Here is a 25,684-nt window from a genome sequence, read left to right as displayed (position 1 = left end):
CTCTGGGGTTCAGGTCTGGTGAGTTTGCTGGCCAGTCAAACACACCAACATTATGGTCATTTAACCAACTTTTGGTGCTTTTGGCAGTGTGAGCAGATGCCAACTGAAATCAGCATCTTCAAAAAGCTGGTCAGCAGAAGGAAACATTAAGTGCTCCAAAACTTCTTGGTAAATGGGTGCAGTGACTTTGGTTTTCAAAAACAAAAACAAAAAACACAATGGACCAACACCAAAAGAGGACATTGCCCTAAATCATCACAGACTGTGGAAACCTAACACTGAACTTCAAGCAACTTGCGCTATGAGCTTCTTCAACCTTCCTCTAGACTCTAGGACCTAGGTTTCCAAATGAAATACAAAACTTGCTCTCATCTGAAAAGAGGACTTTGGACCAATGGGCAACAATCTAGTTCTTCTTCTCCTTAGCACAGGAAAGACACCTTTGAAGTTGTCTGTGGTTCAAGAGTGGCTTTACAAGAGGAATTTGACAACTGTTGCCAGTTGTGCGGTGGTTCCGGATGCCTTGACCCCAGCCTCAGTCCATTCCTTGTGAAGTTCACTCAAATACTTGAATCAATTTTGCTTGACAATCCTCATAAGGCTTTGGTTCTCTCGGTTGGCTGTGCATCTTTTTCTTCCAGACTTTTTTCTTCCACGCAACTTTCTGTTAACATGCTTGGATACAGCACTCTGTGAACAGCCAGCTTCTTTGTCAATGAATGTTTGTAGCTTACCCTCCTTGTGAAGGGTGTCAATGATTTTCTTCTGGACAACTGTCAGCAGTCGTCCCCATGATTGTTTAGTCCAATCAACCAAACTTAGAGACCATTTTGAAGGCTCAGGAAACCTTTGCAGATGTTTTGAGTTGATTAGCTGATTAGCATATCACCATATACTAATTTGTTGAGATAGTGAATTAATGATAGTTAAATGTGAGCCAAAATCAACACAATTAAAAGAACCAAAGACTTAAACTACTTCAGTCTGTGTGCATTGAATGTATTTAATGCACAAGTTTCACAATTTGAGTTGAATTACTGAAATAAATGAACTTTTCCATGACATTCTAATTTATTGAGATGCACCTGTACAGTGAAGTACAAAACATGAGACTGCAAAGCGCCAGATTTTTGTCTCTTTGTGAAAACTTTTGTACTCCACAGTATGTGCACCTCTTGTGAATGTGTTTAGCTGTTTGTGTTTGCGTTTTAATGCGTATTTATAAATGTTTCAACATCTTCAATGTTTGCAGACACCTGATGGCATCAGTCTTGAGAGCAAATCTGTTTATCCCGGTGGAGGAATGGTGTCAGGAACCTTCAGCCTGACGGATCCAGCCAGGTGAGGAAGAGCGAATGACCTGCTTGAATACTTCAAATGGAATAGATACACTTAAAATTAAAACCTAATTTGGTTCAGTCACTTTCCAAAAATGCAGCACAAATTATCATCCCATCTTTGTGATTTGTATTTGACATTTTATTCTAAATGTCCTTTTGCAATTAAAAATATTCAATGTCTTAATTAAACAAACATATTTTACTATTAGAAGGAACTCATTTTAATCACATACAAAAAAGTGTTTGTTTGTTTTAGAATTAAAATATGTAAAATATGTATATAATATAATTGGCAGTCATGGCCTTATTGTTAGAGAGCTGGACTCTTAACTCAAAGGTTGCGGGTTCGAGTATTGTACTGGCAGGGATTGTTGGTAGGAGAAGTACAGCACTCTCTCCCACCTTCAATACCCTGACTGAGGTGTCCTTGAGCAAGGCACCGAACCCCCAATTGCTCCCCGGGTGCAGCAGAAAAAAATGGCTGCACATTTCTCAGGGTGTCTGTTCACTGCTGTGTGTGTGCACTTTGGATGGGATAAATGCAGAACCCTAATTCTGAGTATGGGTCACCATACTTGCCCACATGTCAAAATATATATTATATTATATTATATTATATTATATTATATTATATTATATTATATTATATATTAACAAACTACATTATATTTGAGTTTTGTTTAGGCTTTATAGTTTTATTGGCATATTTGGACATACCCCTTTTCTAAAAGACCCTATTATAGCTACCCAAAGGGTAAATGTCCACCACTTTTTTTTTTTTTTTGATAATTATTGCCCTAGCGAGTCCAGAGAATTGAACTGCAGTTTTATTTTCTGTTATCTCTCAATAAGATTGTAAAATGACAAATAATGACCTGGTGTCCAAATAGCCCAGGCCTGTGGAAACTTGTGGCGTGGCACCAGAACAGCCCACAGAAGAACTTCTCCAGTGAGTTTGAAGTCAAAGAATACGGTAGGTTTCTCTGCGAGCTGTTGCGAAGCAACATTTCACAAAGATAAACCCATCTGCAATCCCCTGATATTAACTCAGCTTGTTCCTTCTCTTCCTGTAGTCCTGCCCAGCTTCGCAATCTCTTTGAGTCCACAGAAAGCCTTCTTCTATGTGAATGATGACAGTCTAACAGTCAATATTGAAGCCAAGTACAGTCTTTTTTGTATTATGGCAATATGCATGTTTCTAACAAAATAGCTAGCAAATATAGATACAGCAGCATTTCTTAATAAATGTTCGTAATATATTAGCTATCAGTGTATTTATAAGTGTGTGTATCCTGAAGGTATTTGTTTGGAGAGAAAGTCAATGGTAATGGATTTGTTGTATTTGGTGTGGTGACTGAAGATAAAGGAAAAATAAGTATACCGGGCTCCTTACAGAAAGTGAAGGTACTACACACACACACATACACATATGTCATACATCCATAAAAACACCAGACTGAAAATTTACTCCATATATATATATATATATATATATATATATATATATATATATATATATATATATATATATATATATATATATATTATAATAATTAAATGGAAGGGTAAATACAAATTTGGCCCTTATAAGCACCTTAAACCCACAATGTGTTCATTATACCACACACACAAAGAATAATGAGTCTAATGAGATTGTCCATATGTTGAGAAGAAGTTGACATATACACCAACAATCACACAGCTTTTGGTTCTGTGTTGAATATCAGATCAGGGAAGGAAGTGGAACGGCAGTGCTGAGAAGAAATCACATCCTACAGACTTTCCCAAACATCATGCAGCTTGTTGGCAAGTCACTGTATGTTACAGTAAGCGTGTTAACTGATTCTGGTAAGAATTACACAAATTCTGGTGAACAAGATCGACATTTTAAGGGCCTTGAAAACATGCAACTTGCATATGTTTTCTGATTATTATCGTACTTGTGTTTCAGGCAGTGAAATGGTGGAAGCACACAAGAAAGGCATTCAGATTGTGACATCACCGTACACCATCCACTTCAGAAGAACACCACACTTCTTCAAACCTGGGATGCCCTTCGACATCTCGGTATAAAACATTGACCAGAAGCAAAAAACATAGTGAGAATATTGGGATTTATTGTTTGCTCTAAACAACACTTTCTTCATTCTATATTTTATGGTTTGGTTTTGCATAAAGGTCTATGTAACAAATCCTGACCAGACACCTGCTGAGAATGTGGAAGTGGAGGTCAATCCTGGAGGGGTCAAAGGTCAAACAAGAGACAATGGCATTTCAAAGGTTACTGTCAACACTCCGGGAGGATCTTCATCACTGGAGATCACTGTAAGACCTGCCATCATAACTGCACTGGTGTTCAGTCAGTTTCACTGGTGATCTAGTGGACAATAGATCAGTTAACAGATGTTAAATAATCAATAGAGCATATTGTACACATCACATCAGAAAACAATTTATTTATTCTTTCCAGGCAAAGACCAAAGATCCACAATTAAGTGATGATCAGCAGGCGGTGAGAAAGATGACGGCTCAGGCCTACATTCCTAAAGGTGGCTCACAAAACTACCTTCACATCGGCATCGGGGCTGCAGAGCTTCAGATTGGTGATTCAATGACAGTCAGTCTGAACTTGGGGAGAAGTCCAGGAGTGAGAGATCAAGATTTCACCTACATGGTGAGTGACAGTCATATCATGATTCAAGAAGAGACATTATTAAATAAACAATCTGCTCTTATGTCCTTTGTTAGATGTTGTAAATATATTCCCATCTGCCTCATTTTCAGATCTTAAGTAAAGGTCAGATCGTTCAAGCAGACAGGTTCAAGAGGCAAGGACAATCTCTAATGGCTCTGTCTCTGCCTGTAACCAAAGACATGATGCCGTCCTTCCGCTTTGTGGCTTATTACCATGTGGGCTCGTCTGAGGTGGTGTCTGATTCAGTCTGGGTTGATGTGAAGGACACGTGCATGGGAACGGTAATTTAGCCCTTGTGACACAACACTATGAATTAATTATAGTTTGTTATTTTTTTATCAAATTACTTTGATCTCCCAGCTTAAAGTGCAAGTTCACGATCCAGCGAAAGTCTATGACCCCGGTCAAGAATTTGGCCTGAGAATAACAGGAGATCCTGGGGCCAAAGTTGGGTTGGTGGCTGTGGATAAAGGTGTTTATGTTCTGAACAACAATAACAGAATAACTCAAACAAAGGTTTGTAGATCCGAAAATTGAATCTTTCAATTATAACTGAAAAGAGGTAACATTTTCTTACCTAAACATATTGCCTTTTTTCTACTTGATTTATGTGATTGCCCCAACAGATCTGGGATGTTGTTGAGTCACATGACATTGGCTGCACAGCAGGAAGTGGAAAAGACAGTATGGAAGTTTTCAGCGATGCCGGCCTGCTGTTTGAGTCCAGCTCTGCTGGAGGCACTGGCATCAGAACAAGTACTTCCATTTTTCAAACAGACATGTTCAAAAAGATCCATGTACAGACTTGAATAACCTGTCAGTAAATGAATGTTTGTAAATCTTAATCTAAATTGAGTAAATTGACATTGTTCTTTTCCAGATGCTGAATGCCAATCTTCATCACGAAGAAAAAGACGAGAAGCAACCATAATAAATCTCCAGCAGTCTCTAAGTAAGAAAGATGCAAACAGTTTCAATCAATCCATCAATCAATTGATCAGCTGAGTCAGCTAAAAATTAGTTAGAGATATGAGGATGCAATGTGTCCAACTTTTGACCACCAAGGGCAGACCACAGATTTCCCATGGATTCTTGAGGGAGTGGTTCTTAGACTTTTTTTGAATACTGGAACCCCATCATATCTCAGACCATCCTAATTTGTTTTATGTAAACAAAAATGCATTTAAACACTATGGACAATATACCATCACTCTGATGAATTACAGATAATTTTTTTTTTGCATATCTGAAATATCTGGATAGTATTTGACCAGAACTGTATCCAGTTGGTTTGACGAAAATTTAAGGATTATACAAAGAAAGCTCTAGGATGAGTTTGAGACCTCATGACTTTCTAGACCTCATGGTTAAAACATTGCAACTTTTAGCATTTCAGACAGATACCTTAAACATAGCCTGATAAAGGTTTTGCTCACAAGGAATTTAGTTTGCTTGGGTTTGTTGCTGTTTCTGAATGATGCAGCACTTGCTATGCAGTGTTAGATCACAACACTAGAGTATCCACATGCAACACAACAGGAATTTAAAAATGTGACTCAATAAACGAATGCATCGGTATAATACACCAGGTATCCACATCTTGTTTTTGTGCTATACATCTGGTTATCTCATTTCTATCATAAGTTGTTGCCCAATTAAAAGTTGTGCTATACATTTAAAAGAAACAACTATTAAAATGTCTGCAAAAAAACTAATCGGTAACACTTTCTATGAAGCCCGTATGTACAGTATAATACATTATAAGGCTACTCTTAAGGCATTATAATGAAAAAAAAGTACAATATATTATATCAACTCATGAATAACCATAACAAATATTATAATACATCATTATACTTATGAATTTGTGGTTATACATTTAAGAGTATAATTATTTATAACAAATAATGAACACCATATTAAATATACTTCATTTTCAGTATAATGGACTGTATCATATCTTGACATTGTTTATTTAAGATCTGCAGCGTATCTTACTACAGCTTGAGAGTGGTTAGATGTTGAGTGTTTCCTGTGGAGCTAATGTTAATTAATTGATATGAGCTTAATACTCCAACAAAACAAAAAACTATATTTTATATGGTTACATTTTATTTTGATTGTCCCCTTTAATAAATCGACTGTAAGCAACTTTGCAACTAAATGCCAACTAACTCTCATTAGAGTTTTGTAGAGTAGAATGGTAGGCTCTAGTATGGTAGAATAAGTTGACGTATTTGCAAAGTAATTTTAAGTCAGTTTATAAAGTGTTAGCATATATTTACAGTTGCAGACATATTAATACTCTAATGACCGCTAGTTGATATGTAATTGCAGAGTTACTTATCAACAGCTGTCTAAAGGGTACCATCAAAACAATCAAACTAATATTACAAAAAAAAATAGTTCGAAGCAAATGTGTCATATTAAGAAAAGTAGCATCAGAAAAAAAATTGCAAGATATGAAACTTATAATACATTATAAGTTTATGCTAAGTATAATCCATTGTAAAAGTTGATGTAACGTTTTCATTGTGTTATAAAGTACCATACTCTTAAAAGCTAAAACCACAAATAAATAAATATTGTAATATATTAAAACTATTCTTATGAATATTCATGAGAGGATACAACATATTATAATGTTTTTTTTTTTTTTTTTTTTTTTTTTTTTTTTTTATAATGCATTATGGATTCATTATAATGCCTTAAGAACACCCTTATAATGTATTATAAATAAAGGCTACATAGAAAGTGTTAAATTTTTTTTCACATGAATGAATTTTATAAGACTACAAATAATAATTTGTATTTGTTTTTATATACATTTTTATTAACACTAAATTTGATTAGACTTCTCTCACTCTTAATATTTTTCCTCACTAAATGTTTTCACTAAATGTTTAGATTTGTATAAAATTATACACTCAACATCTTGTGCATTCACAAGATCCCTCTGGCAGTGAGGTTTTAAAGGATATGGCAGTTAAAGGGTTAATCCAAATCATCTAGAGTCTAGACTTAAAATCACATTCACAGAACAATATATATACACTGTTAAAAATTGCTGTAAAAAAACGGCCAAATTTCGACAGTAACATACTGTTTTTCATTAAAACAGTGCATTCTGGGTAATATTCATCGTTTTCGAGAAGTAGCCTGCTGCTATATATCGTAAATTAACAACGTTCAAAGTCGACACTCAGCGGCTGTGTTTCAAATCACACCCTACACCCTCATTCACTATTCCCTGCATGAGTTTACTAATATAGTCCACCTGACAGAGAGAATGAACACTAATGAGTGAATTCAGACAATGATCAACAGCTGCTGTTAATGAGTAGAATCACTGAAGAAAAAAAAAAACATAACAAGACAAACACATGAAATACAATGACTTCAGCCACAGCCTTAGATGAAATCAACGGAAGATTTAAACGATCAACAAACAGCTTCACCAACTTCACACATTACTAACCAGACTGACTTTATTTCTGTCAGATCAGAGAACAGAGATCAAAAGATCTTATTGAGAATTAAAGAGATTTAGATGATAATGTTACTGTTTCGTTTGACATCACCATTGTGGAGATCAGTGTTTGCTTTAGTTGGGCTCCTGACCATTGACTTTTGCACTTTACATTTTGTTTTATTGCTGTATTTGTATCTTTATGATGCATCTGTTACAGCAGTATTAATTTTGATAGTCAAGTGATTATGGTTGTTTCTAGTGGTGGAAATTATGATTCTTTCTAGTGATTCGTTCATTTTCAGTTCGTTCACCAAAATGATTCGTTCAGAATCGTTCACTGATTCGTTCAGTGACCATTTCTTCGTATTACACAAAATAAGCCAGCAGATGGCAAAAAAAAAGTGTATTATGTTGTTATGTCTTAAGTCAACGAACGTATTCACTTGTTGCAAAAACTGATCTGGCTTTATTAAAATGTGTGTATAATCGCATTCAATATATAAAGTCTAATTAAGTTGTTCAGATGAACAAAGCACAAGGTTTTCTTGCCTAAATAGCATTTTAATTGTTTGGTCAGACAGTTTGTATATTATATATTCACATTCATCAATCGTGGATTAAACGTGGAGTTGCTAAATATCAAAACAAGCGTATGTGCACAGTACAGTACCTATAACTGCGCTTTGCATTTTTGCGAGATTGACATGCTAAATGGCAGACTGACCCGGTTTACTCTCATTCATTTCGTTCACGAACGAGATAAGCTATGTACCAGTTCATTTCATTCACGAACGACATGTATCCGTTCATTCAACTCGTTCACGAATGACATGTGTGCCAGTTCAGTCATTTCATTCACGAACGAGATTTACTAAATCATTCAACTCATGCACGAACGACATGTGCTTTGCCAATTGAGAAACGTGATTGGTAAACGGTTTGCCAGAAAATACCCTGACCATCAGGTCAGTCATTTCATTCACGAACGAGATGCATCATTCAACTCGTGCACGAACGACATGAGTGCCAGTTCAGTCATTTCATTCACGAACGATATGTATCAGCTCATTCAACTCATTCACGAACGACATGGGTACCAGTTCAGTCATTTAGTTCACGAACGATAAGATCTCTAGATCTAGTTCAGACTCATATGAAACTCGTTCATTGAAGGGCGTATTCGTTCACTACATTCAACAAATCACATACTCTGTCACATCTCATACTCGAAGGCTATTGGCTCGAGGTTGAGTAATTCTTTGACAGGATGAAACAGTTGTTACCCGGTTCACTGAGCTGCGCATGCGCTGCTTATAGCGCCGCGCTGCTGTGGAGGGAGGAACTTCACTGAACGAGAAATATGAGTCAGTGGATTACGTGAACGAGAACGATTCGTTCACCTAAAAGATTCGTTCAAAAAGAACGATTCGTTCACGAACGACACATCACTAGTTGTTTCTAACAGGCATGATCTACTAGACTGACTTAAAGTGTTGCTATAATAATCAAATATTAATTTGGTGTTGAAATATTTGAGTGAATGACACTTCAATTTGGTAAGATTGAAAAGTAGTGTGATAACCAGGATTTATGGATTTAACGACTAGTTTTAGTTAAAAAGTATTTCGGGCAGCAGTCCCCACAACACTCAAAGAGAGAAATCAACAATCAGCATATGAATCTCAACAATGGTGACAATGAAAAAGTTCATGATGCAATGCATGCTGGGTACCAGCACAGGATAAAACTCATCCATGATTCCCAGCATGCATTGCGGCATGAATAAATTATGCCCCTGAATTGTTCACTTATTTTCTTGAATTCTTATGTGCTTATAATTTTGCATTTGTTTTAAGTTTTAGTAGCATGTGTTGTGATGTTCAGAGCTGATCTGTTCATTTATTTTGTGGATTGTCACCATTGTTGTGATTCATACGCTGATTCTTGATATTTCTGTCTAAATTTCAGCAAAGATTTTTTTTTTTTATTATTATGAGTGACATTTTCTTAACAGTCTTTCATAACTTATGGCTCAGCAGTGTTCCTTCTCATGCTGTAGTATCAATTATTCGATCAGAAATAATAGTATTTGTTCTTGTCAATCTATAAACAACAATATCAGATTTTTTTTCTTCTGTGTACTTTTGTTTTGCTATAACAGGTTCCAAAGGCGCATTGTTACAGCATGAAAAAATAAAAAAATAAAAACTTAGTTGATGAAAAGTCACGTTCAAGAGCCCAACTAAGGTAAACACTGATCTCCATCATGGTAGTGAAAAAACACCTAAACCTATTTAACTCTCCATAAGTTCTTCTGTAGACATCTGACAGAAATAAAGTCTGGTTAGTAATGTGAATCTGGTGAAGCTGTTTTAGTAGTTGTTTAATCAGATCTTGAGAGATTTGATGTATTCTTTTATTCAGTTGATTTCATCTAAGGCTGTGGCTGAAGTCATTTGTAGATCTTGTGTTTCTCTTTCCTTCAGTGATTCTGCAGGTGTTTATCACTAATGCTCAATCATCAATTAATCACATAATTATCTCATTAACTTCACTGATTCAGTGTTACTCTAACACTCTGTAGTGTGCACACATTATAAGTGTTCATGTAAAACTGAGGCTTTTCTTGTGGGGTTTAAAGGGTTAAAGATTTAAGATGAAGAAAAAACAGAATGAAACATAATTTAACAGTAATAAACTGTAATTAATTTACAGGAAACAAACTGTAGAAAAACAGTTATTTACTGGCACCCCTGCTGCCAGTAAATAACTGTTTTTCGACTGTTTTTTTTGCCGTAAATTAATGGTTGCCAGCAAAAAAAAGTGTTTTTCTACAGTTTTTTGCCGTCAAGTCAAGGAAAAACAGTAATATACTGTAAAATGTAAACGTCAGATTTACCAAATGAAAAAAAAGTTAATTTAACTAAGATATTTGTGAACATCCATAGAAAAAAAATTAGGCAAAGTCATACACTGATAATGAGAGTAAATACTGAACTCGACTGTATTAATGTGTGTTTGCACAAGAGAAATCGTTTAGTTTAATGTAGTTTTGTTGTTCACCATTGTGCTGGAGAGTAGAGCCGGTGCTTCAGTCAATGATGAGCCACAAATTCTGATTTTCTGCTGCTTTATATAAAGGCAGTAAATGTGGAGTCGCTGATACAGTGGTGATCTCTGTGTTAAGTACTTCAGCACATACATGTGTAATACAGCTGACAATGAGCTGCAGTGATTTGAGTAAAAGTCATGTATTTAGTTACTTTATTACTGCACATTAAGTGTAAGAAATATTCCTTCTCAGTGGACATAGTACTAACATCGTGGGAATGCTAGTTTAAAAACTCGAACTGTTTGAAGCAGTGGGAGTGGAGTTAATTTCCATGGTAGAATTTACGGTAAAATACTGTTAAAAAATAAGAGTGGTAAATTAATGGTTAAGAGCTGTAAATTAACAGTACTTTACTGGCGCCCCTGCTGCCAGAAAATTACTGTTATTTAACGGCAAAATTTTTTACAGTGTATATATATATATATATATATATATATATATATATATATATATATATATATGTATATATATATATATATATATATATATATATATATATATATATATATATATATATATGTATATATAATTTTAGTAACACTTTACAATAAGATTTCATTTATAAACATTATGTTAACATGAACAATATTTATGCTGGTCATATAATTAGAATATCAATAGAATTAGAATAGAATTAGAATTAGAATATCATCAAAAAGTTTATTTATTTCACTAATTCCATTCAAAAAGTGAAACTTGTATATTATATTTATTCATTGCACTGATATATTTCAAATATGTATTTCTTTTAATTTTGATGATTATTAATGAGAACTAAGGAAAATCCCGAATTCAGTATCACAAAAAAATTACAATATAACATAAGGCCAATACAAAGAAAGGATTTTTAGAAATATTTGCCAGCTTAAAAGTATGAAAATGAAAAGAACTCAGTTGGTGCTCCTTTTGCCTGAATTCCTGCAGCAATGCGGTGTGGCATGGAGTCGATCAGTTTGTGGCACTGCTCAGGTGTTATGAGAGACCAGGTTGCTCTGATAGTGGCCTTCATCTCTTCTGCATTGTTGGGTCTGACATATCGTATCTTCCTCTTCACAATACACCATATATTTTCTATGGGGTTAAGGTCAGGCGAGTTTGCTGGCCAATTAAGCACAGGAATACCATTGTCCTTAAACCAGGTACTGGTAGCTTTGGCACTGTGTCCAAGTGCCAAGTCCTGTTGGAAAATGAAATCTGCATCTCCGTAAAGTTGGTCAGCAGCAGGAAGCATGAAGTGCTCAAAACCTTCCTGGTATATGGCTGTGTTGACCTTTGACCTCCGAAAACACAGTGGACCAACACCAGCAGACGACATGGCACCGCAAACCATCACGGAGTGTGGAAACTTTGCACTGGACCTCAAGCAACATGGATTGTGTGCCTCTCCTCTGTTCCTCCAAACTCTGGGACCCTGATTTCCAAAGGAAATGCAAAATTTACTTTCATCAGAGAACATAACTTTGGACCACTTCCTTTTTGAAGCGAGACGCTTCTGATGCTGTCTGTTAGCTAATTACAGTGTGGCACCAGTTGTCTTCAGTATTTAACCTTTTCACAATATTCTAATTTTCTGAGATACTGAATTTGGGATTTTCCTTAGCTGTCAGTTATAAACATCAACATTAAAATAAATAAACATTTGAATATGTCAGTCTGTGTCTAATGAATTAATATAATATACAGGTTTCACCTTTTGAATGGAATTAGTGAAATAAATCAACTTTATGATTCTAATTATATGACCAGCACCTGTGATATCTATTTGTTCACATCTTCTAGTTTATAATATCTGTTTTCCTTTATAATTAAATATTGTGTTAACACGTGAAAGAGTGATCAAAATATAGATATTCTTTAGTGATCAAGAAACAAAGGACCAGTATCATTATCAACTGATACTCAGAATTTTGGATTCGTAACAGAAATGATATTGGTGCATCCCTACTCTCCACCAAGCAATGACAATTCAGACTAACCACATTTTCTGTAATCTTAGATTTGTTTTTTTTTCAAAAGGTTTATTGTTACATCTACTGTAGCTTTACAAAGCTCTATTCTAGTCTTATCCTCTCTGTCTCTCTCTCTCTCTCTCTCTCTCTCTCTCTCTTGTGATCTACCTCCAGTGAGCAAATACTCTGGCTTAGAGAGAGACTGCTGTGTGGATGGACTGAAGAAATTGGATGATTTGACATACACCTGTCAGTATCGGACACAATTTATTCAGGATGGAGAGAAGTGCATTAAGGCTTTCCTGCACTGCTGCACTGAGATGACCGCCCATCTCGAAAATCCAGATGAAGAAACATTTCTAGCCCGCAGTAAGAGCATTCTCAGTAATAGTTTACAAATTTCAATTGGAAATCTCGCTTGCAAATGTGCTTGGAGTCAGATTGTGCTTCAGGTGTGTCTGGAGCAGGATAATTTACCCCAGAGATGTTACAAGTTTTGGTTACAATTGCAGAGATGGTTTCAGTTGGAAAATACTTTGTAAAAAATAGTCAGTTCTGTTTTGTGTAAGTAACTCAACCACTCATTTCACCCCCAGGTGAAAGCGAGGAATTTGTGAACTCTGATGACATTGTGACACGCACGCTGTTCCCTGAAAGTTGGCTTTGGGAGGAAGTGGCGCTGCCCAAATGTTCGTCAATGAACCGCCAGTGGTGAGTTTGACTTTGAGTTTCCAACAGTCAGTGCTCAGCCGCCATTGTTCCTGTTTTATTAAAAGATGATCTCTCTTTTAGTCAAACCACCACCTTACCCAGGGATGGACTCAAGCTGAAAGACTCCATAACTACCTGGGAGATCACAGCCATCAGCCTGTCCAGTACTCATGGTACAGAGTCTTGTTGTAAACAAAATTCATATTAAAGGAATAGTTAAAGCCATTTCCAATCTTGTGTATTGAATTTCTGACATGCTGTTGTGTAACATAGACAATAATTTAATTGCGTTACTGTTCTGTTCAGTCTCACTGGAATAACAATATTCTAGGCATGCAGTACATGCTTTCTATAAGAAGTTGCTGTGTTTTTTTCTCTACAAAGGTATTTGTGTGGCAGATGTCCAGGAGATGACAGTGGTGAAGAAATTCTTTATTGACCTTAAGCTTCCATATTCAGCCGTGCGCAACGAGCAAATTGAAATCAAGGCCATTATCCACAACTTGAACGACAAACAAGTAAAGGTCAGGTTGGAAGAATGATTAACCATGGCAGACCTTACTGGACAGGCCCTCAGCATAACAACAGAATATGATTTGGCCACTATCAGCCTTCCTCTCTTCATATGGAATATGTGATTTTCATTTCTTCTTGTAGGTACGTGTGGAGCTGATGGAAACCAAAAACATCTGCAGCCCGGCTAGCAAGAGAGTAAAGTTCCAAACCATTGTGACAGTAAATGCTAAATCATCATACTCTGTACCATTTGTCATCGTCCCGTTAGCTTTCGGACGCCATGCCATTGAAGTGAAGGCAGCTGCTGCAGGAGGTTGGAGTGATGGCGTGAAGAAAGATCTCCTGGTGGTGGTACGAAAATTAAACCTTCGTAATCGAATAGCAAGACAATTCAATGTAGCTTTAGCATAATGTGAACAGAACCCAACAGATTACATAAAGAAATGAAGTGGCATACATTCATCACAGCTTTCCTCTATGTTTAAAGACATCAGTTGAGTCTCTGCCACCTTGCTGATTTCTAAGAATCTACACATGAATCTGAACTATATGGCACACACCTTTTTTTCTCTCTCTCTCTCTCTGTGTGTGTCTCTCTCTCTCTCTGTCTCTGTCTCTTTCACTCACTCATGCTTATTTTAATTTCTTTAGTCTGAAGGCGTTTTGACCAAACTTAATGAAAATCTACAATTCAGTCCTTCAAAGAAAGGTAAGGGGATTCCACTAAAACATATACACACAAATAAATTCTCTTTTCAAGGGATAGTCCACCCCAAATTTAAGATTCTGTCATCATTTACTGATCTTCTTGTTCAAGAACTGCATGACTTTAATTACGACATAATTTATTTTTGGATTGACTATCCAAATTAGGAGCCCCCTAAAACCCCCTTAGCTGTTATAAGCTCTGTGGTTCTCAGCGCCCTCCCAGCCTTGGTCAGATACTAAATAAAAGCCACACCAGTCATCAAAATTCATGTCCTCCATGCACAAATGAGAGTGAAGTATGATTGCATAGTTCTTGTGTTTCTGGAACAGGTGGTGAACATGTGGAGGTAATCAAGAGCCTTATACTGAGGGACCAGGCGCCCAACACTCCTGCAAAAACATATATATCAGCAATAGGTGACTCTTCTAACATCTGCTGTAAGATTGTAAAATAAAAATAGGCCTTGTTTTTACAAGTATGTCAATCTCTTGTCCACAGGAGATACAATCAGTATAACAATAGAAAAGGCTATTAGCGGCCAGGGCATGGGTTCCTTGATTATCCAGCCTGGTGGCTGTGGGGAGCAGAACATGATTGGCCTAACGTTGCCCGTCATTGCAACGTATTACTTGGACAAAACCAATCAGTGGCACACCGTGGGCGCTGGCCTTAGGCAGACAGCTGTTCTGTATATCACGAGAGGTAAACTAATCACTGCAAAGTCAACTATTCTGCTCCAATGCTTTTGTTTCATAGAGAATGTCCATCTTTGTTGGACATGTGTTGATGAACAGGTTACAATCAACAGTTGGCATATCGTAAAAGTGATGGATCCTATGGTGCATGGATTACTCATCCAAGCAGCACCTGGTAAATAATACATTTATCCATAGTTCTGCTTGGTCAGTAAGAACTGTTAATCAGGAATCAAGACTCAGTATTTTTTTCTCCTAAAGGTTGACAGCATATGTTGCTAAAGTATTTGCCATGGCCAGTAACATTGCAAGCATAGACCAGAATGTGATCTGCTCTGCTCTCAAGTGGCTCATACTGAACAAGCAGTTACCTGATGGCGTTTTCAGAGAAGATGCCCCTGTGATTCATGGAGAGATGACTGTGAGTGAGACCTCTTTCAAACTAAAGGAACACTTCACCAAAAAAAAAAAAAAAAAAAAAACTATGATCTTTAAACTTCTGACCTTAACCTAAATTACTTTCTTTCTTAACTAGAGCACTAATGGAAAAAATAAAGTCATACTTCAAAAGTGCCAAAAATGAGTCTGTACAACTCTTGACATTTCTTCAAGTCTACAAACTAAAATTCTAGATATTTACTATACATTTCACAGCACCATGGCATTTTGATGAAGCAACTTTGAAGAGCTACTCTTGCAGTATATCTCTTTATGGGGCAAAAATTAAAGCTGCAGTCGGTAACTTTTGACGCTTATTAGTGGTTAATAAACAGAACTGCTTGCGTCTTGCGGAAGAACATTGTAGCCGGAACTCTTTCCCTCTGTTTATGTCTATGAAGAATCACAAAGGTACTGGGTTACTCCGCCGCGGTACCCCTGAAGCAATCTAAAATAGTCCGATTATAAACACTTATTATAGGTGCACCCCAGTGATTCAGGACAAGCTAAAGACACGGTTTGGAAAATGGATTCATGGTGTACTCGCTTATTATATCCATTTTTCTACATTTTGAACACAAAAAAAGTTACGGACCGCAGCTCTGATTGGTTGTTTCTTACCGGGAGCGGTCTGTAACTGCAAATGGCAATAGGAGCACTGGGAGGAGCTTGATTTTTTTTCACAAATTATTTGTCTTATATTCTACTGTCAGGACATAATGACAGGTTTAACAAATATGTAAAAAAATATATATTTGTACAAAAGTTACCTACTGCAGCTTTAAACCTACCAAAAAAAAAAAAAAAGAAAAAATTCAAACTGCTATTGCCAATGGTCAAATAGTCCCGCTGTTCGATTTAGAGAGAATTAGGATTTTCTGAGCAGATTAAACAGAAAAAGAATAAATCATTTCATCATTAAAAAAATATATACCAGAGCAGCTTTACCTGCAAGTATTCATTTCACATTTCACTATTTCAAAAATGAACCTGATATGTGATCACACTTACCATCTGCAGGCGAAAGAAAGGGATAAAATAATATGAAAGGTAATAATTATGACAAAATAAACATTCAAAGCTATTCTACCAGCTTGCAAACAGGCCAAACCTAAGTAACTGTTTTCCAAGCAACCTCTTTTTCTGGATAATTCTATGATATTGAAATATTGTGTTGCACTGAGGCAGAGATAGATGGCACTCATCCTCTGTGGCTCTTCTGTTTTGCTTTGCTGTTAAGTTTGAGTCTTCACCTACACAGAAGTAACTGCCAAATATCATCCAGAAAGCTTGTTAGAAGTCCTTGCTGGCAATTCACATATAGGGACTTTTTTTCTTTGCTGGAAGTTTACCTGGTAGAATTCAATATTGCTCCTGTACCCATTGAAATGAATGACTTCAACAACAACATTTTTGGTAAATGTGATCACAAATTTACTTGTAGCTTTAAATATTTCTGATATCACTATGTCATCACTGTGCACAGGGGAACGTACGTGGGGGGGACTCGCAAGCATCCATGACGGCTTTTGTGCTCATTGCCCTGCAGGAGGGGAGGGGCATTTGTGCCGGCCAAATCTCAGTGAGTCCCGCAAGGCTTTGAGTTAATATGCAATCCTTGAAAAAGCTAATGTTTCTAGCTTAATTAAAAATAAATAAATAAAGATTATTATTGTTCTTTTTTATGCCACTCAATATAATTCATTTTCTTAAATTTACTCTTTTTTGTTGTTTTTATTCCTTTTTAGAGTCTTGACAGTAGCATATCTAAAGCCATTATGTACCTCAAATCTCAGTTACATAGTCTGACAAATCCTTATGCAGTCGCCATGGCATCTTATGCTCTTGCCAATGGAAAGGCACTTGACAAACAAGCCCTGCTGAGAAAAGCATCTGCAGGTAAAGCTACAGCCATCTCTTTTGAATTCATGTGAAGAGTTAAATTAACCTGTTCAGAAAAAGTGTGCTTTTTCTGTTTACTTGTGCTTTAATGTTCAAGTCTCTATGTAACACCTATTTCAGACAGCATTAACATTTCTTGTTTTACCTGCCTAGGTATTTAGGTACTAAATAATTAAGAAAGATGCATGACAACATTACATGTACATTACAATTCATTCAAAAGCAAAGAAAAGCTCATAAGGAAATGCCTGATGATTGTCATGAACAAGTCAACACAATCTAAAACTAAAAGTCAACAAGTATAGAATCTAATTATTTTTCCTCATCTGTTTTACATAAACCAAAAGCAAAGATGCTTTTCAATCTGTATTGAATCTGTATGGTAAAAATTGCTATGCAAATAAAATTAAACTGAATTAATTCCATACAGATGGAAGTCAATGGCCTGTCCCTGGAAGCAGTAGCTTTACTTTAGAGGCTTCGGCTTATGCGCTTCTGGCCCTCGTAAAAGCTCAAGACTTCCAAAATGCAGCTCCCATTGTAAACTGGCTCAACAACCAGAGACAGTCCAGTGGAGGATATGGCACGACTCAGGTTTGTGTACATCCAACAAGCACATCCGCATTGCAAATCTGTCCACAGGTTTACTATGCAACATATAAGAAGAGACCATAAACAATTTAAGACCAAAAAAGTGAAGCCTACGCATGAGAAACAGTTCAAGCTTGTTTCGTCCATTCCAGGCCACCATCATGGTGTTCCAGGCTGTAGCTGAGTACAGGATTCAAGTGAAAGACATAAAACTGTTAGACCTAGAAATGACAATCCGAGTGGAAGGCACCCAGCAGCCGATTGTGTGGAACTTCGACAAAGAAAACTCTCATCTCACACAAACAGAAAAGGTGAGTTTGTACTAAAAGGCGACACGGGAAAACATAGGTTTAACCTTTTTAATGTCATCAAAAGGTTTGTTAATAATATGAATCAATCCCCATGTATTTCATATAGTCAGATATAAATTACCATTTAGTGTCTTGGTGTGTTAGGTCTTAAAGTCAGAGCAGTCTAACATACCTGCTGCTGTCTGGCATTAATGTTAAAGGGATAGTTCACCCAAAAAGGAAAATTATTTCATTAATGACTCACTCTCATGTCGTTCCAAACCCGTGAGACCCCCATTCATCTTCAGAACACAGTTTAAGATATTTTAGATTTAGTCCGATATACTGTCCATGCGCAGAAAGGTAAGACAAACATCATCAAAGTAGTCCATGTGAAATCAGAGGGTCCGTTAGAATTTGTTGAAGCATCGAAAATGCATTTTGGAAAAACTACGACAAAACTACAACTTTATTCAGCATTGTCTTCTCTTCCGTGTCTGTTGTGAGCGCGTTCACTGCAGTGTAGTGATAAACGGTTCGCGAATGAATCACTCGATGTAACCGGATCTTCTTGAACCAGTTCACCAAATCGTCTCCAATAAGCTTTAATCCACAAATAACTTAAGCTGTTAACTTTTTTAATGTTGCTGACACTCCCTCTGAGTTCAAACAAACCAATATCCCGGAGTAATTCATTTACTCAAACAGTACACTGACTGAACTGATGTGAAGAGAGAACTGAAGATGAACACCGAGCCGAGCCAGATAACGAATGAACGATTGACTCATTCTCGAGTCAAGGACCGGTTGCATCGGTTTTTGGATCACCAGTAGTGATGGGATATTTGGTTCTTTTCCACGAACCGGTTCTTTCAGACAGTTCGATTCAATAAAACGGTTCAATGGTTCTTTTGCGCTTGACGTATTGACGTAAGATTTTTATCACTCAAGAATGAGTCAATCTTTTGTTTGTTATCTGGCTCGGCTCGGTGTTCATCTTCAGTTCTCTCTTCACAGCAGTTCAGTCAGTGTACTGTTTGAGTTAATTAATTACTCCGGGATATTGGTTTGTTTTAATGCGTATTCGAGACGCGAACCGTTTAAAACGATTCAGTTTGATTTGGTGAACTGGTTCAAGAAAATCCGGTTAACTTAAACTGTGTTCCGAAGATGAACGGAGGTCTTACGGATTTGGAACGACATGAGGGTGAGTCATAAATGACATAATTGTCCTTTTTGGCTGAACTAACCCTTTAATAAAACAAGGAATTAAACATAGATCAAACTATACAGATTTTTTATAGTAAAGACTATACCATATTCTTTTACATGTGATTATGACTTTATTTCACTGTTATCTAAAATATTGGGTTTTAGCAGGGCAAATTTTAGCAGGGCAACAGAAATGTTTAAACCAAATCCTCTATTTATAAATTAATTTATGTTACACATTCTAGCTTTAGTATCAATACAGGAAGACACTGCAGTCATATTTATTTAAGAAGAATCTTGTATTTTAACTCTAATATTGAGCAGTAACATTTAACATTGTTCATCAAGATGAATAATTGTATGTATGCATTTATTTTATTTTATTTTATCAGATTGAACCTAACAGGCAGATCACAATCAGTGCCAAGGGTTCTGGAGAGGCCTCTGTAACTGTGAGTGACAGAAGAAAGCAATAATCAGAGATAAATGCTGACACAAAAAAAATAAATACATCAGACATTAGATACTGTGTTTCTGTTTTGTCCTCTGCAGGTTGTGACTGAGTACTATGCAAAACCAAAAGAAAGCAAAAGCACCTGCAAGAACTTTGAGCTTTCTTTGACTTTTGAAAGGGAAAATAAAGGTTACATTTATAAAAAATGCTGATCATAAGTACAGTATATATATTTTTTTATTGAAGAAATGTACTATTACTAATAATTTCATGCTTCTCTGTCACTAGAGTCAGGAAAATGAAGCCATCATTTATTATTATTATTATTATTATTATTATTATTATTATTATTATTATTATTATTATTATTATTATTATTTATCTAATTGTATTTATTTGTTGACTTTTGCTTACAGAACTAAATGTTGTAATCATTTTCATTTAAAGAACAATGTTTAATTGTCATGAAAATAATATTGATGATACTAAAATTGGCTACATTTTCTTGATGCAAAACAAAATATGATCAAACAAAAGTTTGCTTATTTTTTTGTGAAATATGCCTTACAGGTTTGGTAATAATTGCCCATTACAGTCTTGTGTACATTAACATTTATTTATTTGGCACATTAAGGATCAAAATCAACTAACAAATACAGAAGATAACAGGAAAATTGTCTTTCTTTCTTTTTTAGTAACATATCAAGGAGCAATTGAGAGTTACAAACTCGCTATCAATACCAGGTGTGCAAATACATGACATTTTCATCACATTTCTGCCCAAATCAACTGAACATCAAAGTTAAAACTTTCACATTTCAGTTTGACACAATGGTTTCTTACTACAATCCTTGAAAATTATCAAATGAATTAATTTATTTAGTTTGACCAAGGTTTTGGCAAGAATTATAGTATTTTATGATGACCTGTATTCTGTTTCATAAGAGTGTATTCTTTTATTTATTTTTTATTTTTCAACGTTATATAAATATTCTGTCCTGTCCTGTCACAGTATAATCACATGGAGGGAGAGTTAGAGTTACCAGTAGTGCTATAGAAAGCTGACATTTGCTTTGATGACTCCACAGATATCTGTCTGCTGACAGAGATGCCACCATGTCTATATTGGATGTATCACTGCTGACAGGATTTGTTGTGGATGAGAATGATCTAAAGGCGGTATGAATCACATTTTCATTTTTCACATTTGCTTTTGACAAAATTAAATTATGAACTTCAGGGGCTTTTAATCGCAGTCTGCATATAGTGTTAGTCCAAACAAATTGCTTTTTTTTTTCACTACAAAAGGGTGGAAAAACATGGACTCTTTGTGAGTGAAGTGACATTCAGCCAAGTATGGTGACCCATACTCAGAATTTGTGCTCTGCATTTAACCCATCCGAAATGCACACACACAGAGCAGTGAACACACACACACACACTGTGAGCACACACCCGGAGCAGTGGGCAGCCATTTATGCTGCGGCGCCCGGGGAGCAGTTGGGGGTTCGATGCCTTGCTCAAGGGCACCTCAGTCGTGGTATTGAAGGTAGAGAGAGAGCTGTTCATGCACTATCCCCACCCACAATTCCGTCCGGCCCGAGACTAGAACCCACAACCCTTCGATTGGGAGTCCAACCCTCTAACCATTAGGCCATGACTTCCCATTTTGTATGCCAACTGTGACAACTGTGTGGTATTAGCAGACTCTTTCTGGTGTATTTCTAGTAACTTTCAGTCACAACTAATTATATTATAATATAGTAATTTCTACCTATTGCAATCATAACATTTGTGTAGATTAAAAGAGATTGCGTCAATATTGTTTTTATACATTTTATTCATTCTGACATTTCTGTGATACATTTTGCTTGTTTCCATGAGAGTCACAGTGGCCACATTGTCAAACTCCTCAATACTAACTTTTGGTTTCTGTGTTTGTAGCTGTCAACTGGATGTGACCGGATGATTGAGAGATTTGAGATGAACAAGCAGCTTTCAGAGCGAGGATCTCTCATCATCTACCTAGACAAGGTCTCGGTGTCAGATTTACAGTAAAAAAAATACTAATGTTAAAGTATTGTAATGTCTAAAAATAGGGCCATCAGGCTTGCTAATTTGGAAAATGACTTCATGAATTCTATTAATATTGTCTATTGGGTAACAGAAGTATATCTGCTAGCCACTTGATTTGGTCATTCAAACATTTACATACATTTTAGCATTTCTGTATAGACATAAACATACAGACTAACTCTCAATGTACAATTTAAGTGGTTTTATGATTAAATAGATCAGCAGCAAGTACATTTGCCATTAGGTTGCCATTACTGATGGGAATTCCAGCTCTTTTCAGGGATTCTGATCATTTGGCTCAGCTCAGCAAAAATAACCTGCTCTTTAGGCTCCCAAAGGGCTCTTAATTTAATACCATTGATGACTTTTAGAAATTAGTCAAATTTGTTGATGTTTTGATCTGTTATGTGTGCACAGACATAATTAAATGATTCAAATAATTAAACTAAACAATTCAAAAAATAAAATTCTAAACTGTAAAATGACACATAATATTCAGATTTGTATAATCACATTATAGTTCGAATTTACACAATTTTTTCATGTATGTGTATATGTATGGCTCCATAAACCTTTCTGAAATACCATAATTGTAAATTGTTTTTGGTATAAAAACTTAATTCATGTAAAAACTTAAAACACTAGTTCATAAGCTATTTGGCATAGCAACCAGATACAGTGCACCAAATTACTTGTAAAGTTTGTGCTGTCTATTTTTGCTGCATTAGCAATAAACATGTTGATTAGAATACACTATTAACACACACACACACACACACACACACACACACACACATATATACACACACACAGAGACACGCATATACATATATACACAAAAATGCCTTCAACATACATATACACACACACATTTTTATATTTATATGCAAAGTAGTAGCACAGGTTTTTGCTCTAGTTTGATGCAAGGTAATGATATTGGGTCATTTTTGCACTGCAATAACACAAGGCAATTTTATTCTAAACCTTCATTTATTTATTTTTTTTACTAAAAATGCAACTGAAAATTTTACTTCTAAAAAAATCCTCCCACATGCCTGCTTTAAGGTATCTGCTGTTTGCATTTCCATTCTCTGCAGATTTCTCATACCAGGGAAGACAGGATTTCATTCAGGCTGCACAGAATAATGAAAGGAGGCTTCCTTCAACCAGCAGCAGTCACTGTATATGAATACTACTCTATAGGTATGAAGCTGATGTAAATGCAAAGGTGTAATGAGGTTTTAATAATTCATACTTGTGGTTTTAGACTGACTTACAATGAGACAGGGCAAACTCATTTATAAACAAAAAAATCCAAAGACTAAAGACTGATTTATACTTCTGCGTCTGACCTACAGTATATGCATTGGTCTTCGTTTATACTTCTGCATCCATATGCAGTTACACATGCAGAACATTGTAGTGTCCATGGCAATGTTGCTGGTGTAACCAAAAGTCTACTGAATCATTATTATACAACTTATTATTATTATTATTATTATTATTATTATTTCATTGTAATTTAAACTAATTTTTTATTTTTACATACACAGAAAAATGTAAAAAAAAAGTGAGCCACTGACATTTTACTCCTTATAATTATGATAATAATATTTTCATGGCTGACTACTTTAATATCTCTGATGCTGCAGCTCAATGAATGAATGCTGTGTGACACATATGATGTCATTCTTGCATGTTTAGAAAATCGCTGTTTGAAGTTTTATCATCCAACCCGGAAGGAAGGAGCTCTTCAGAAAATCTGTCAGAAAGATGTCTGTCAGTGTGCCGAAGGTAGTATATTTAATTGTAAAAATAATTCAGAAAAACTGCAAAGAAGACATATGAAGTTATACTGTTAGTCTACAGCAGGTTAATTTCTCTCTCTTTTGCTGAAACAGAAAACTGCAGTCTTCAAAAGAAGGAGAATATTATTGATGCTCACCGTAATAAGAAAGCCTGTGAACCTAAAATAAATTACGGTAATTTATTTTATGTGTGTGTGCATCTTTTGGCTCAATAAGTGAGAATGTTTTCTATATATATATATATATATATCTTATAGTCAGTAAGATACCAATCTAATCCTTTTTACAGTTTATAAAGCTGTTGTTTTGAAAGAACAAGAGGATGCCTTAACAGTTAATTATGATATGAGGATTGAACTTGCCCTCAAAACAGGTACAGTATATCTTCTCATTCCAACCACATTATGCAAAACAATTGTAAATCCTGTCAATTGAATGTTCTGCTCATTTCAGCAATCAGATGTAAAGTGGTTTACAGATGTTCTGCTGATTACTTGTATATGTTTATCCACACAAAACAAGTTAATCGTGTCTGGTCTTAATGATCTTTATCTTATCAGACACTTGTGATTTGTATTTTTATGTTGTATCAGTACTAACTCAGTGCCTCCGAGGAAGGGGGAGAAATCCAATCATGTCACATGTCATAAACAAATTTGTTTAGGTCCAGAAGTTGATGTGGAGGGGAAGCAGCGTTCCTTCTCTTTACAGATCTCTTGCAAAGAAGCTTTGGATCTGAAGCAAGGTGAAAGCTATCTGGTCATGGGCCAGGCTGACGATGTCCAACTAGAGGGCAGAATGTAAGTCCATTTGACCTGTGATCCAAAATGTGTGTGTCCTTATCTGTGAAAATGCATCTATATTAATAAGAAAGTTTGAAATATGAAACACTTTTTGAATGGTCAAATGTATACAAACCATTTCTTTAAAATACAAATATATTTACTGCTTACATGCCGGTATGGTGAAGGATTAACTTTGAAACATTTTTCACAGAGAAATTGCTAAAAAATAATTACAAAGACATTAAATCAATTTTTTTAAAGTAGAAAGACTCATAAACTTCCTCTGATGTCTCCTCAGCAGTCAGTATGCTTTGGGTGAGAGGACATGGTTGGAGTTTTGGCCCAGTTTTGAGCAGAGCAAGACTAGCACTGAACTCAGAGAAAAGTACAACGGCATGTTGAGTCTCCAGCAGGATCTGCGCTTTGGCTGCAACTAATTAGTCAAATGCCAGACTATTGCTTTGAGATGCTCATTGACAAAATGAAATATTATAAAACTAAAAAATCCTGTCGCTTCGTTTTCAACTTTAAATGTATGTAAAACATGAGTTATGTGTTCATTTTGACTGTTGCTGTTTTAGTAATTATCCTGTTATTCAGCGATTAATTAGTGTATACCTAAGCATGACTTGTTTACACACCACCATTTCAAAAGCAGTGTTGTGAAACATGCATGTATAAGCAAATATCCCTAATAAATATGGTCAAGCAAGATCATCTGTTCTGATCATCGCCTTATTCACTATCCAAAACAACAAACTTTTATAAGGTACTGATTTATTACTGATGCAGAAATGTAATTTTTTATAATTGATTAAAAACTTTTTACTTCAAGATTAACCTTGTTGTGCAAGATCAATTTCCCAACAATTCAAGTTCAGTAGGATGTAAAATTTAAATCAAATAAATGTAAGCGATATAGCATCCTT

General features: G+C 35.7%; 1 protein-coding gene across 1 annotated transcript in view; it reads left to right on the top strand.

Annotated features, from left to right (window-relative positions):
* The window catches only part of LOC128017915 (complement C3-like), a 30,165-nt gene extending 4,695 nt beyond the window's left edge, over positions 1-25,470 (top strand). Inside the window, exons 5-41 of the mRNA XM_052603408.1 lie at positions 1,253-1,341; positions 2,231-2,313; positions 2,414-2,501; positions 2,639-2,744; positions 3,068-3,188; positions 3,292-3,407; positions 3,519-3,665; positions 3,811-4,014; positions 4,125-4,316; positions 4,396-4,551; positions 4,662-4,791; positions 4,916-4,987; positions 12,743-12,937; positions 13,165-13,279; positions 13,361-13,452; positions 13,664-13,803; positions 13,937-14,146; positions 14,447-14,504; positions 14,834-14,920; positions 15,003-15,206; positions 15,299-15,374; positions 15,461-15,620; positions 17,124-17,219; positions 17,386-17,536; positions 17,970-18,133; positions 18,283-18,441; positions 20,025-20,084; positions 20,185-20,275; positions 20,782-20,830; positions 21,175-21,265; positions 22,031-22,120; positions 23,260-23,365; positions 23,867-23,956; positions 24,064-24,144; positions 24,260-24,343; positions 24,635-24,770; positions 25,054-25,470. Of these exons, the coding sequence (XP_052459368.1) occupies positions 1,253-1,341; positions 2,231-2,313; positions 2,414-2,501; positions 2,639-2,744; positions 3,068-3,188; positions 3,292-3,407; positions 3,519-3,665; positions 3,811-4,014; positions 4,125-4,316; positions 4,396-4,551; positions 4,662-4,791; positions 4,916-4,987; positions 12,743-12,937; positions 13,165-13,279; positions 13,361-13,452; positions 13,664-13,803; positions 13,937-14,146; positions 14,447-14,504; positions 14,834-14,920; positions 15,003-15,206; positions 15,299-15,374; positions 15,461-15,620; positions 17,124-17,219; positions 17,386-17,536; positions 17,970-18,133; positions 18,283-18,441; positions 20,025-20,084; positions 20,185-20,275; positions 20,782-20,830; positions 21,175-21,265; positions 22,031-22,120; positions 23,260-23,365; positions 23,867-23,956; positions 24,064-24,144; positions 24,260-24,343; positions 24,635-24,770; positions 25,054-25,192 (4,428 nt within the window). The 3' untranslated portion in view covers positions 25,193-25,470. The remainder of the gene's footprint in view (positions 1-1,252; positions 1,342-2,230; positions 2,314-2,413; positions 2,502-2,638; positions 2,745-3,067; positions 3,189-3,291; positions 3,408-3,518; positions 3,666-3,810; positions 4,015-4,124; positions 4,317-4,395; positions 4,552-4,661; positions 4,792-4,915; positions 4,988-12,742; positions 12,938-13,164; positions 13,280-13,360; positions 13,453-13,663; positions 13,804-13,936; positions 14,147-14,446; positions 14,505-14,833; positions 14,921-15,002; positions 15,207-15,298; positions 15,375-15,460; positions 15,621-17,123; positions 17,220-17,385; positions 17,537-17,969; positions 18,134-18,282; positions 18,442-20,024; positions 20,085-20,184; positions 20,276-20,781; positions 20,831-21,174; positions 21,266-22,030; positions 22,121-23,259; positions 23,366-23,866; positions 23,957-24,063; positions 24,145-24,259; positions 24,344-24,634; positions 24,771-25,053) is intronic.
* The last annotated feature ends 214 nt before the right edge of the window (positions 25,471-25,684 follow it).

This window comes from Carassius gibelio, chromosome A1, assembly GCF_023724105.1.
Source record: "Carassius gibelio isolate Cgi1373 ecotype wild population from Czech Republic chromosome A1, carGib1.2-hapl.c, whole genome shotgun sequence".
Lineage (NCBI taxonomy): Eukaryota > Metazoa > Chordata > Actinopteri > Cypriniformes > Cyprinidae > Carassius > Carassius gibelio.
This window is presented reverse-complemented; position numbering and strand designations above follow the sequence as displayed.